Source organism: Gigantopelta aegis, chromosome 14, assembly GCF_016097555.1.
Source record: "Gigantopelta aegis isolate Gae_Host chromosome 14, Gae_host_genome, whole genome shotgun sequence".
Classification (NCBI taxonomy): domain Eukaryota; kingdom Metazoa; phylum Mollusca; class Gastropoda; order Neomphalida; family Peltospiridae; genus Gigantopelta; species Gigantopelta aegis.
This window is the reverse complement of record NC_054712.1, coordinates 22051087-22064590: the sequence shown is the minus strand read 5'-3', so window position 1 is coordinate 22064590 and position 13504 is coordinate 22051087. Positions and strand designations below refer to the sequence as shown.

At 37.3% G+C, this 13504-nt stretch overlaps 1 protein-coding gene across 1 annotated transcript; it reads right to left on the bottom strand.

The window, feature by feature from the left end:
* Positions 1 to 2628: 2628 nt before the first annotated feature.
* Positions 2629 to 13037, bottom strand: LOC121389134 (cell surface hyaluronidase-like). The gene is made up of 8 exons (XM_041520746.1): positions 12899 to 13037; positions 11779 to 11969; positions 9879 to 9963; positions 8686 to 8804; positions 6640 to 6812; positions 4445 to 4514; positions 3769 to 3915; positions 2629 to 2802 (listed from the first exon to the last, which is right to left on the bottom strand). Exons 1-8 carry the CDS (start codon positions 12984 to 12986, stop codon positions 2629 to 2631), a joined length of 1047 nt encoding a protein of 348 aa, XP_041376680.1. The 5' UTR covers positions 12987 to 13037.
* Positions 13038 to 13504: the final 467 nt, after the last annotated feature.

The window sequence follows — 13504 nt, the reverse complement described above, 5'->3', positions numbered from 1 at the left end:
CTACGCCCCTGAATCCACATTACAAAATATAATTATGGTTGAATTACACTATTAAATGTTAATTATTTCGTACATTAGTGGTAATTTATGCACAGCATTAAAGGGACATTCCTGAGTTTGCTGCAATTTTAAGATGTGCTCGACTAATAGAGACTGTTTATCGATTGTAATTACATATCAAATATATTTTTCTGCATAAAATATTAGTGGCTGTATATTAAACGTATTTTTGATCGTTCTAATATTTGTACTAGGTTAAATTTCATTTTATTTCCTAAAATATTTGTTTTTGTACGTACGAAATTATTTGAAGACAAAATCCAGTTTGGGCTTTTTACAAATATTAAGACCACCAGAAACACATTGACTATACAGACACTGATATTCTAAAAAAGAAAATATATTTATCATAGTATCATAGTTTAATAGTAGAAATATTTTATTAGTCGGAAACATCTTACAACGCAGCAAACTCAGGAATGCCCCTTTAAATGTTAATCAGTATTTCGGGGGCGGGACTCAGTCAAATGGTAAAGCGATCAACTGATGCCCGGTCGGTCTTGGATTGATTCCAGTCGGTGAGGCCATTGGGCTATATATCTTTCTAGTTAGTGCACCACGACTGATATATCAAAGACCGTGGTATGTGCTATCCTGTCTGTGGGATGGTGCGTATAAAATATCACTTCCTACTACTGGAAAAATGTAGCGAGTTTCCTCTATTAGACTGTCAAAATTATCACATTGTTGACACCCAATAGCCGATGATTAATAAATAAAAATGCTCTAGTGGTTCGTTAAACAAAAAAACTTTTTTCATCAGTCTGCCAATAATGTTAAAACAATATTAAATACTAATTGAACGGTGTGTTAAAGGGACATTCCTGAGTTTGCTGCAAGTTTTAAGATGTTATCGACTAACATAGGCTTTTTAACGAGTGTAATTACATATCAAATATATTTTTCTACATATAAAATATTAGTGCCTGTATATTAAATGTGTTTCTGATCGTTCTAATATTTGTACTAGGTTAAATTTCACTTTATTTTCTAAAACATATTTTTTCGTACGTACGAAATTATTTAATGACGAAATCCAGTTTGGGCTTCTTACAAATATTAAGACGATCAGAAACACATTGAATATACAGACACTGATATTCTAAACAAGAAAATATATTTAATATGAAAGTTTAATCGTAGAAATATTTTATTAGTCGGAAACATCTTACAATGCAGCAAACTCGGGAATGTCCCTTTAAAGTTAGACTATTTTGTTTAAACACAATAATTTAACATTTAACATTCAGGTCTTCTAGATTATGGTAGCCCCACTCCCATGGCTAGTGATATTCAAGTTTGGGCTAATAAATAACTACTGTTGCCATGCCCAATGGCTAGTGAAAAAAAAAAGAGTCAAATATTGCAGTTAAGTCTATTTTGTAAATGTGAATATCCTGTCCACACCCCAACCCACCAATAGTAGTGTTTTTAAGCTGTATATCCCTCTTTAAGTGAGATATCTGATTATTACTATTATTTAGTAAAATTGTATCAACTTAAAGTAAAGTAGGGCTAGTGAATTTTTAATCGTGGCTACTACTCTTTTGTTATCACTGATCCCATGGCTAGTGGAATTTATAAAATTCTAGAAACCCATGTTACATGTGAAATTCTTAATAGTACTGACGAGCAGCTTGAATTCATACTTACGTAAAATGTTTCATCTTCAGTTTACCTGATTTGGTCCACACATTTTGGGTATTTTTGTAGCCAGTGTATCTATAAACAGTTAAGAAATATAATTAACGGAACATCTTTCTCAGAGTCATAAAAACAATCAAAATACAAATCCCAAATGTGTGTGTGTGTGTGTGTGTATGTGTGTGTGTGTGTGTGTTTTGGTGGATTTTATTGGCTGTTTATGTTTGGGATTTTTGGTTTTGTTTTGGAGGGATAGTTGCTTTTGTTGGTGGATTGGGGATTCTTTTGTGGTTAGTTTTTTGTTTGTTTATTTGTTGTTGGTTGGTTGATTCTGGGTTTTTTGTGTTGTTTTGTTTTGTTGGGTTTTTTTTATGGTTTTTAAAAATCTCTTTTGATCTAATTTCCGTAAAAATAAAATAAAAAAGAGAGTAAGAAAGATAAAAAAAGGTAATAAAGCTAGATTTGAAATATATAAATCGTGATACATGTATTATTTGTATGACTGCACAAACTGTGACTTCGCGAGTATTGTTCAGCATGGGGATGTTATGTCAGGTCCCTAGGAAACGAGCGGGCCTGTGCCCACCACCTTGCCACCCTACTTGAGGTTTTTTAGTTCTACTCTATACAAAAATGATACAATTTTGGCATACGTTGACTTTGTCGCCTGTCGGATTTTATTTGGTACAGTGCAACCTATATTAAGTGATATTTGGCCAGTCATGCTGCTGCAGTAGCCATCGTTCCACGTAATTTGGTTGATATATGTATGTATGTATACATGATTTTATAAAATTTAATACAGTTTTTAAAAAGAAAAGATTTGATTGGAGGCATGGTCCCCGTGCCCCCCCCCCCCCCCCCCCCCCCCACCCCCCTCCGGGTACGCCACTGATAGTACAACATATAATACGTCATATTAGGCTACAACCATTTTCCCACGTACCCATCCATAATGGACACGACGAGGTTTCCATCTTTAGTGGGCGGGTCGTGTGGGAAATGCGATGACGTCGCACCAATGACGCCATTTTCAGGTACAAACACATCCATGCTTTCTTCACCATTAGATATTCTGGCATCGACTCGTAAACCTCGCTGAAATATTACAGCGGTTATAAACTCAAATTAAAAACGAAATAAACCTTGTTGACATATAGTTTCAACCCGTAAAAACGGACAGTATGTTTAGTTAATCTACACCTGTAACAAGTTTAAATAAACAGCGTGAAACACGAGTCTGCACCATCCCACAGACAGGATAGTACATACCACATGCCTTTGTTACACCAGTTGTGGAGCACTGGCTGGAACGAGAAATAGCCGAATGGGTCCACCGACGGGAATCGATCCTAGACCGACCGCGCATCAAGTTAACGCTTTACCACTAGGCTACGTCCCGGCCCTAGATCCGTATGAAGTTTTGGAATCCAGTACAGAAAAGGAATGGACAAATCTTCGGATTTTAAGCTCAAGCCAAATGTGCGTAGGACAGATTCGTGGATTTTGCACATTTCTTCGACATACTGGCCTTATATATTACACTGGTCTAATTATCAGGCTCTGTCACTGGGAACTATCACAAACTATTCGTGCACATTTTAAATATACAGCTACTCGGTATAACTGTTCCACCGAGTAGCTGCATATTTAAAATGTGCTCCGGTGTTGTTAAACTAATATTCCTTTCATTTCTCGTCAGCTTTGGGGTATCTAGAGGTTGAGAAATGGCATAGTTTTTAACCAACCGCTATTATGCTTATCTCGAATCACTGGTATCTCGAACTATTTTGGCTTGGTCCCTTCAATATTGAAATAATGACATTTTACTATATTTTCGTTGGGATTTCGATATTTAAGAACGCTATGGCAGGTTTTGGCAGCTAAGATACAAATATTGGGACAATACAAGATAAAACACAATATCTGCATGTCGGTGCAGGCACCATAATTAAAAGTACTGTGTGAGTAGTTTTAACGTTATGTTAGCGTTATGTTACGTTTATCCGCCTTTTATTATATAATAACCTACTTGCAATAAAAAATACCGGATGTATAACTTACTCCAGCGCACGAATGGGCCACGTTGTTGGTAAACTCATCGATCTTCGAGTAGAACGCTTGCATTGGTGGAACAGTTCCTCTGGTCTCCTGCCGTAATATGGAATGACTCAACGGCTTCTTTGCTGTGATATACCAAAAACCAGCATTCTGTAAGAATAATTTATTTTATTTTTTATTATATGTTTGTCATTAATATTCAATATTAAGTTCAAGGACGCTGTCCTGGAGGATTAAATATATGGACAGTTTGTCTGGACAAAGGTTAACGGCTAGCTCATGGTTAGAGTTTAAATAGTTTTTAACGATAGCACTAGAGCACATTTCGGGAGAGGCTGTGCATCCCAGCACCCTCTCCCTGTATCCGCACCTGGCATAATTCCAACTAAAGTTCAAGCACGCTATTCTGCGTGCACACACACACCTCTGTTATCTGAGATGTCGAGGTACTGTCCTCATACCTCCCTATTAGAGCCATTGAAATTCACTCCACGTGGGACCCGATACCACGATACGAATCCAGTACTTCCAAGTCTTAATCGTAATGATTTAACGACTGCACCATGGATACCGGTTTAATTGGACATCGTAGGCTTTGGTGATATCTATTAATGGTGAGACCCAAGGCGGTGACCAGTAAGATCCAGATTCAGTCACACTGAACGGGAAATGTACTTACGTCTGACCCGGCGGCCACGTTGTTCCTGATCTTGTTGTTGGGGTGTGTGAGCCAGAACACGGACAAAGCACTGAAATCAAACACATAACACCATCAACTTATCTTCTTCCACACTAGCTCTAGGATCTACTCTCATTGGACTATTTCTCGTTCGAGTCAGTGCTCCACAACTGGTATAACAAAGGCCGTGGTATGTACCATCCTGTCTGTGGGATGGTGCATATTAAAGATCCCTTGCTGCTAATCGAAAAGAGCCCATGAAGTGGCGACAGCGAGTTTCCTCTCTCAATATCTGTGTGGTCCTTAACCATATATCTGACGCCATATAACCGTAAATAAAATGTGTTGAGTGCGTCGTTAAATAAAACATTTCCCTCCTTCCTTCTTCCAAACTAAACCAAACAGGAGCAGAGTACAGTACAAATCTCAACAGTCGTTGTAGCTACGAACCACGGCAACACTTGTCAACACAAGGTGTATGAACATGGACAAATACCTCACGGCACTATGATCATGTTCTTAAAGGGACATTCCTGAGTTTGCTACATTGTAAGATGTTTTCGACTAATAAAATATTTCTACGATTAAACTTACATATTAAATATATTTTCTTGTTTAGAATATCATTATCTGTACATTTAATGTGTTTCGGGTCATCTTAATATTTGTAAGAAGCCCACACTGGATTTTGTTTTCAAATAAAATATATTCTAGGAAATAAAATGAAATTTAACCTAGTACAAATATTAGAACGACCAAAAACACGTTTAATATACAGCCACGAATATATAATGCAGAAAAATATATTTGATATGTAATTACAAGCGTTAAAAAGTCTCTGTTTGTCGATATCATCTTAAAAATTGCAGCAAACCCAGGAATGTCCCTTTAACCAAACTCTATACAAGAGAGTCCAGTAGATATTTGAACAAAACTATGGCGTCAAGCACTTACGAATCACAGCAAAAATGTGTATGTGAAACGTTTGTCTGTTCTCTCTCTCTCTCCATTCTCCATCATACATAATTTGTTTTGTTTAACGACACCACTAGAGCATATTGATTAATTAATCATCTGCTATTGGATGTCCAACATTTGGTAATTCTGACTCGTAGTCATCAGAGGAAACCCGCTACATTGTTCCATTAGCAGCAAGGGATCTTTAATATGCACTTTCCCAAAGACAGGAGAACATATACCACGGCCTTTGACCAGTTGTGATGCACTGGTTGGAAAGAGAAAAAATCCAATCAATTGAATTGATCCTTCGAGGTGATTCGATCCTGTAACGCATGCACTTCAAACGAGCACTCAATCGACTTAACTACCCCCCATGCCCCTAGTTTTATTAATGCCGCCCAAGGGATCCGCTAAATTATGACCATTATACAGATGTAAACTATATGAATTTATACAAGGTACAAGTCAGTGTCCGTCATAGGCCAATCTAATTAAATTAACTCCACTATTACATGTGGATCTAACAGCAGCCCGTTGGAGCTCATGTCCAGTTGACCTTTCTTTCGACCAATCAAAACCTTACTTGCAAAATCATCCCAGTAATTTGAAAAGAATTTGAAAACATTCGGGATTATGCCGAGGGTATACGAAATGATTCGGGTAAATTACGAAATATGCCGGAAACTAATTGCAATATAAAATTTTATATAAAATTCGTTTCAAGACGAAAAAAAAAAGCTCGTCAGAGATCCTTCGGTCGGAGGATCGAACCTCTTAGATAGACGCATTCTCCGATTTTTCTCTCTCGTTATAGCCAGTATATCAAAGACCGTGGTATATACTGTCCTGTCTGTGAAAAAGTGCATTTATAAGATATTTTCTATGTCAGAATTACCAAACTTTAAATTAAAATAATAAAACAAACAAAAATCAATCCTTATCCAGTTTAGCATATATAAGACTATTGATCATGTTATCAAATGATCAAAGTTTAACTTTGTTTTCGTTTAATGACACCACTAGAGCACATTTGTTAATTAATCATCGGCTATTGGATGCCAAACGTATAGTGATTCTAACTCGTGGTCGTCAACGAAACCCACTAAATTTGTCTTTTTGCAGCATTGGATCTTTTTAATCACTTTCCCAAACACGACTACACATACCTCAGCTTTTGTCATGGGACTCTGGTTGACACGGGAAAAACATGTAATAGAGTCTAGATTAGCCCTTACTCGCAAAACACTGAAATACTCTTTGCGCAAAAGCTTTTCTTCATATCAGACATGATGTGAGAGCCATGCGAGACACCACCTCCCAAATTTCCATCTAGGATATTTCTCTGTTCCACGCTGTCTTCCAGGAAAAATCCGTGACCCAGGGTTTTGTAGCCAACGTTGTTCATGACCTATAATGAAAACAATAAATATTAAAATGGAAAACAAAAGATCTGAAATAAGCAGGGACTTAATAATTCACAACTTTCTTTTCAGAATCATCACATCGGCCTTGCCAGTCGTTTTGCATTGCACTGCAAGATCACAAAGTTGCCAGAGTTTAGTTAATTGGGCTTTAGGGCCCAACTTAACAAAACATCTTAAAAGTAGTTTTGCACGTAAACGTAAATCTACGACTAAACCACAATCCTTGTTACTACTAATAGTACCACTAATATAGTTTGAAGTTAACATATCTCTTCTCTTTTTTTTCTTAAAATGCTCATAATGATGTAATTTTCTGCGTGAAATAGATGCCAATCACGTGTAAACGTATGACTGGGATAACCGTTAGTCGCAGACGTAAACTTACAATTTTTGTGTGAAATGAGTCCCTGCCTAGAAATTTTCGAACCTATTTTAGAGCTGCGATATCGTAAAACCGTCGTAAGTTATGATGTCAGAACGACGCATGCCATACCCTACGGCATACTGTTTTACGATATGGTAGCGCTAAGATAGCTTCGAAAATCTTGGCCATAATTCGAAAGTTAAAGTTTGTTTTGTTTAAAGTCGCAGACATTACTTTGAACCCGTGGAAACGAGACACTAAGTTTGGTTAATCTACAAACCTGTAACACACCTGAATAAAGATGCTTATGCATCGTCCGTCATGATGAAACTGGGAAATTCCCTCTTAAAAATAGACCAAAGATCGTCTCCGCAACCGTTACTTCTCGGACGCACATGCGTTTTAAGAATCATGAAAAAGTTAATTTCGTAGCATTACAAATACCAGGGTGGCCTTAATAAACACTTCGGATGTACGGCAATTGATATTCTAAACAAATAAAATGTAAGTAATGTCTGATATAAATTATCTAAAATGGCTTTAATAGTGAAAAAATATACCATAGAGTTTATAAACTAGGGTCTGTCACTTTAAGCACATTAATTTATTAATCATCGAGTATTGGATGTCAAACATTCGGTAATTCTGACCTATAATCTTACAGAGGAAACCCGCTACATTTTTTCATTAGTAGCAAGGGATCTTTTATAAGCACCATCCTTGAGACAGGAACGGGAATTAGCCCATCGGGCTCTATGGATACTAGACCGACCACGCATCAGGCTACGTATCGCCCCCAAGTTCGAAATGCATAACTTAGTATCAAAACGATTCGAAAGGTACTGAATATTTGTTTAACTACACCTTAACACATTTTAAACTACGGTTATTTTGTGTGTTTAACAAAGGAATTACTCTGTTTTGATCCAGTAAGAGAAACATTGGATGCTCAAAAACGCCACACATGCTAGGTCCACTAATAAAGCTACAAGGAGTCTTTTATATACACTTCCCAATAGACAGGACAGTACATGGCATGGCCTTTAATGTACCAATCGTGGGGTATCTAAGTTTGGATGGGGGGTAAAAACGAATCAGTCGAGAGCGATTGATCTTGCGACATGGCGCATCTGAGGCGATCACTCTAGCACACATCCCGCCACAATGAATGAATGAATGAATGAATGTTTAAGGACACCCCAGCACAAATATACACAGCAACTATTGGGTGTCAAACAAAGGTTAGTAAAAAAAATGTATATAATTTTGTAAAAATACAACACAATATAAAAAGTAAAAGCAGACAAGTACAATTTAAAACTTTGTATAAAAATTAAAATACTTTTAAACAATTTTTTGTATTAATTCTGGGTGGAATTTAAAAGCTTCTACCACATTTTTGTTACACATAATATTATATTTTATCTTGTCGACTTCAGATGACGTCCTGCCACAAATAAATGATGGATAGAAATTCGACGATGATATTTTACCTGTAATCCGTCGGTGCCATGGATTGTTAAAAATCGAGCTTTGCAGTCGTGTATGGCGTTGTTCTTCACCCAAGCGCCGTCAACGTCGTCACACATGTGGAAGTGGATGGGGTACGACCCTGCAACAGTAGAATGCAAATAACTCATTATAATACATCAGTGACGTACATTTGTCTTAACCCATTTCTCTTTCCTGCCAGTGCACCACGACTGGTATATCAAAGACCGTGGTATGTACTGCCCCGTCTGTGGGATAGTGCATATAAAAGATCCCTTGCTGCTAATCGAAAAGAGTAGCCCTTGGAGTGGCGGCAGCAGGTTTCCTCTCTCTATATCTGTGTGGTCCTTAACCATATGTCTGATGCCATATAACCGTAAATAAAATGTGCGTCGTTAAATAAAATATTTCCTTTCCTTTCCTTTCCTTGTCTTAAACTATGTACCGTTGAGGATGACGAGTACTTTGAGCGATTAATTTGACTGCTTTCCATTCCTGTCCTATCTTATCAACATTCACTTGATGTCAGACAGAAAAACTAGTCAAGCGAGCTATTACTTGGCCTCCTGAACATTGCCTCTTAATTAGGTTATACTTTCAGGACCCAATACACGTAACGAAGTTGCCTAAAATGGCTCCTTAAACAGTTATTTACGCAATTTCACCCTTCTTCAGAACTGATACCCAACTTGGTGTGGGCAGGTGCTGAAGCATTTTCACAAGTCGAGACATTTTCAAGCCTATTCCACATGACGTTACTCAAGAATGTATGGAGTCAATATGGAACAGGACACTTCGACTGCGAAGTTGATGCCCAAGCTCAGTCTACTTGCCTTATGTATACTGGTGACTTGTAAAACTTAAGGCAATAAATAAACTTGTAACTTGCGGGGCGGGACGTATCCCAGTGGTAAAGTGTACGCCTGATGCGCGGGCGGTCTAGGATCGATCACCATCAATGGGCCCATTGATCTATTTCTCGTTCCAGCCAGTACACCACGACTGGTATATCAAAGGCCGTGGTATGTGTTATCCTGTCTGTGGGACGATGCATATTAAAGATCCCTTGCCACTAATGGAAAAATGTAGCAGGTTTCCTCTCTATGACTGTTTCAAAATGACCATATGTTTGACATCCAATAGCCGATGATTTATAAATCAATATGCTCTAGTGGTGTCGTTAAACAAAACAAACTTTGTAACTTGCCTACAAATCGCTGTTGTCCCATCTGTGTAAATTCACACCCTTCAACGTGAACAGACTGGAACCCTCGCACCACCTGAAAGACATACAGTGGATTTTACATCACTATGATTGTTGAATCAGTGGTGAGTGCTAACATGCACTGAAGATAGCTAAACACGAATGTAATTAATAATACATATTGAAACAGCAATAGCGAGAACATATTTAATATTTAAACATTTAGGATATATCTTACAAGTAATTGTCTTCCAATGACACATCATTATTCGATTTACGTTCGCTGTAAATCCCTAATATATGTAATATGAAAATGCATTGTTGGCAATGTGTTCTTGTTTTTGTGTTTATTTCACATGGACATAAATTAACATATTTCTTGTCCCATCTGTTTATTTGACATATACATACATTAAAATAATGATTGTTTATGTGTTTATTTCACATAGACATATTTTAAAATAGGTCTTGTTCCTGTGTTTATCCCTAATATAGGTAATATGAAAATGCATTGTTGGCAATGTGTTCTTGTTTTTGTGTTTATTTCACATGGACATAAATTAACATATTTCTTGTCCCATCTGTTTATTTGACATATACATACATTAAAATAATGATTGTTTATGTGTTTATTTCACATAGACATATTTTAAAATAGGTCTTGTTCCTGTGTTTATCTGACATACTATAGATATGTATTAAAATAGTTGTTATGTGTTTATTTCACAAAGACATACATTAAAATAGCTCGTGTTTATGTGTTTACTTGATATAGACATATCTTAAAATAGTTCTTGTTCATGTGTTTATTTGACATATACATATCTTAAAATAGTTCTTGTCCATGTGTCTATTTAACATAGACATATATTAAAATAGTTCTTGTTCATGTGTTTATTTAACATAGACATATATTAACACACGTTGAAAATTAACATGAATACCATGGTCGCCAGCAGGGCCAGTTGAAGAAAAATCCTACTGGCCCTTCTCAAATTCAACTAGCCCTCCAATTTAACAGCACAGCGAAAATCAAAACTAGAATTTTCTTTGTTGAATAATAACCATGTATTATAATTGCTATGCATAGCGTCAGTTTGCGTCAAAAGGAAAACGATGAATTGGCATGCAACTTCATAATGAATAAAGTTCAAATTCATATTTAAAAAACATCAAGTTTTAAACCCATACCAACCCAAATAACTATCCATGAAATCCATTATATATAGAATACTAAATGAGCTTGCGTGTCATACCAATTTTATGAAATGAGTTTACAGTGCAATGTCAAACATTTAATAATTTTGACATTTGGTCTTAGATATGAAACCCGTAACATGTTTCCATTAGTAGCAAGGCATCTTTTATATGCACCATATATACATATACATACCACGGCCTTTGATATACCAGTCGTTGTGCACTACCTGGAACCAGAATAGCCCAATGGGTTCACCGGCGGGAGGGCGGGACGTAGCCCAGTGGTAAATCGCTCGCTTGATGCGCTGTCGGTTTGGGATCGATCTCCGTCAGTGGGCCCATTGGGCTATTTCTCGCTCCAGCCAGTGCACCACGACTGTTACATCAAAGGCCATGGTATGTGCTATACTGTCTTTGGGATGGTGCATATAAAAGATCCCTTGCTGCTAATCGAAAAGAGTAGCCTATGAAGTGGCGACATCGGGTTTCCTCTGTCAATATCTGTGTGGTCCTATGTCCGACGCCATATGACCATAAATAAAATGTGTTGGGCGTGTCGTTAAATAAAGCATTTCCTTCCTTCACCGGCGGGAATCGATCCTAGACCGACCGCGCACTAAGCGATCGTTTTACCACCGGGCTACGTCCCGCCCCTAGTCTTAGGAATTAGTATTTAATACTACGTATTAACCTTGAAATGTCCTCCAAACGTGTCTTCGTTGAAGAAACCGCACAGTTCGGCGTCCTTTGGGTCATTGTCGGTTACATAACACTCCTTCTCCAGTGTTCCCTTTACCAGGATATTCCTCGTTAACAGCGCCACCTCGGCACGCTCATCGACACCGAAAGTTATCTGCCCATAATGCATATATTCCGCCTCATCTGTTAAAGCCAGAAACATAATATTATATAATGATTTAACATGCATATGTCACAGTTATGACAGATAATCAGTTATTTCCAGGTAATATGTATAATACCAGAAAATCTTCAGTTAATATGTAATACCTGATTCACTGAGATCTTTAAGAAATAAAATAACATGTTACAAATTGTCAAAAAAAATTCAGGTAACCCATTTTATTTCGCCATACCCGTTACAGCTAGTTTCGTACCTGGAATAGTGTATTTGAAACTGGATATAAGCACTCGATAACTGGATATAGGAAACACAAAATCAGTTAACCTATCTCATTTTGCCTAACTCATTACGGCCAGCTTGTTCTGTACCTGGAATAGTGTATTTGAAACTGGATATAAGCACTCGATAACTGGATATAGGCAACACAAAATCAGTTAACCTATCTCATTTTGCCTAACTCATTACGGCCAGCTTGTTCCGTACCTGGAATAGTGTATTTGAAACTGGATATAAGCACTCGATAACTGGATATAGGCAACACAAAATCAGTTAACCTATCTCATTTCGCCTAACTCATTACGGCCAGCATCTTCTATCTCGATCCGTATTTGAACAGTGTGTTTGAAACTTAATTGGATATTTACGCATTCGAATAAATGAGAAAACAAAGGCCTGATTTATTATTTGCTTAAAACAAGCTAACAGGTTATGACATAATGGATTCAAAACAATTGCTTCTAGCGGGGGTAGGAGGGGGTGCAGGGGGAATTGTACCCCCAGAAAAATATGAAACAAACTGTCTTTCTAAATATAAAATTTAAAAGTGCACCTTTTGATTACCTGGAGAAGACCCTCTAGTTCTTTTGTACTGACACCCCACTTATTTTAGGGTAGGTTCGACCTTGATGCATATGTGCAATATCTTTGTGTTTTAAAAGTAAAGACTTACGATCGAGCTTAATTTCGTTATTAGCGCATTCGGGACAAGGAAGCAGCGTGAATTCCTCCGCCTGTCTCCAATCATAGTCTGTAGACATGACCACCACTCTGTCACCTGAAAACAAGTAGACATGCAGTTTTCATTTTGTTTTCCAATCAGTCCGTCAGACTGAGGTACTTACCTTCGTTTGACACCTAATAGCCAATCGCTATTGTTGTGCTGGGATGTCGTTAAACATGCATGCATTCCAATCAGTCCAGGTGCGGATCAAAAGGGGGGTTGGGGGGGGGGGGTTGTCACAGGGGTTCCGTGCCCCTCCTTTGGAGAAAGTTAAGGGTCACAAACCTACTGTACTGTAACTCTAAAATATTTTTCATTTATGTTGCACATTAGCTGCATAATATTATATTGCATTTATTGCAAATGTTGTACGTTATTCAAAGCCCCAAAAAACTGAGCAAACACCTAAATTAGGAATCATTTTAAAATTATGCTAAATCTACTTTTGTTTTCTTGTATATTTCATAACGGATCATAGACTCGTCGAAGTAGACGAAAAGCATGGTCTATTATAAATGGTTAAATAATACATATAAACCCCGAGATTGCACCTTT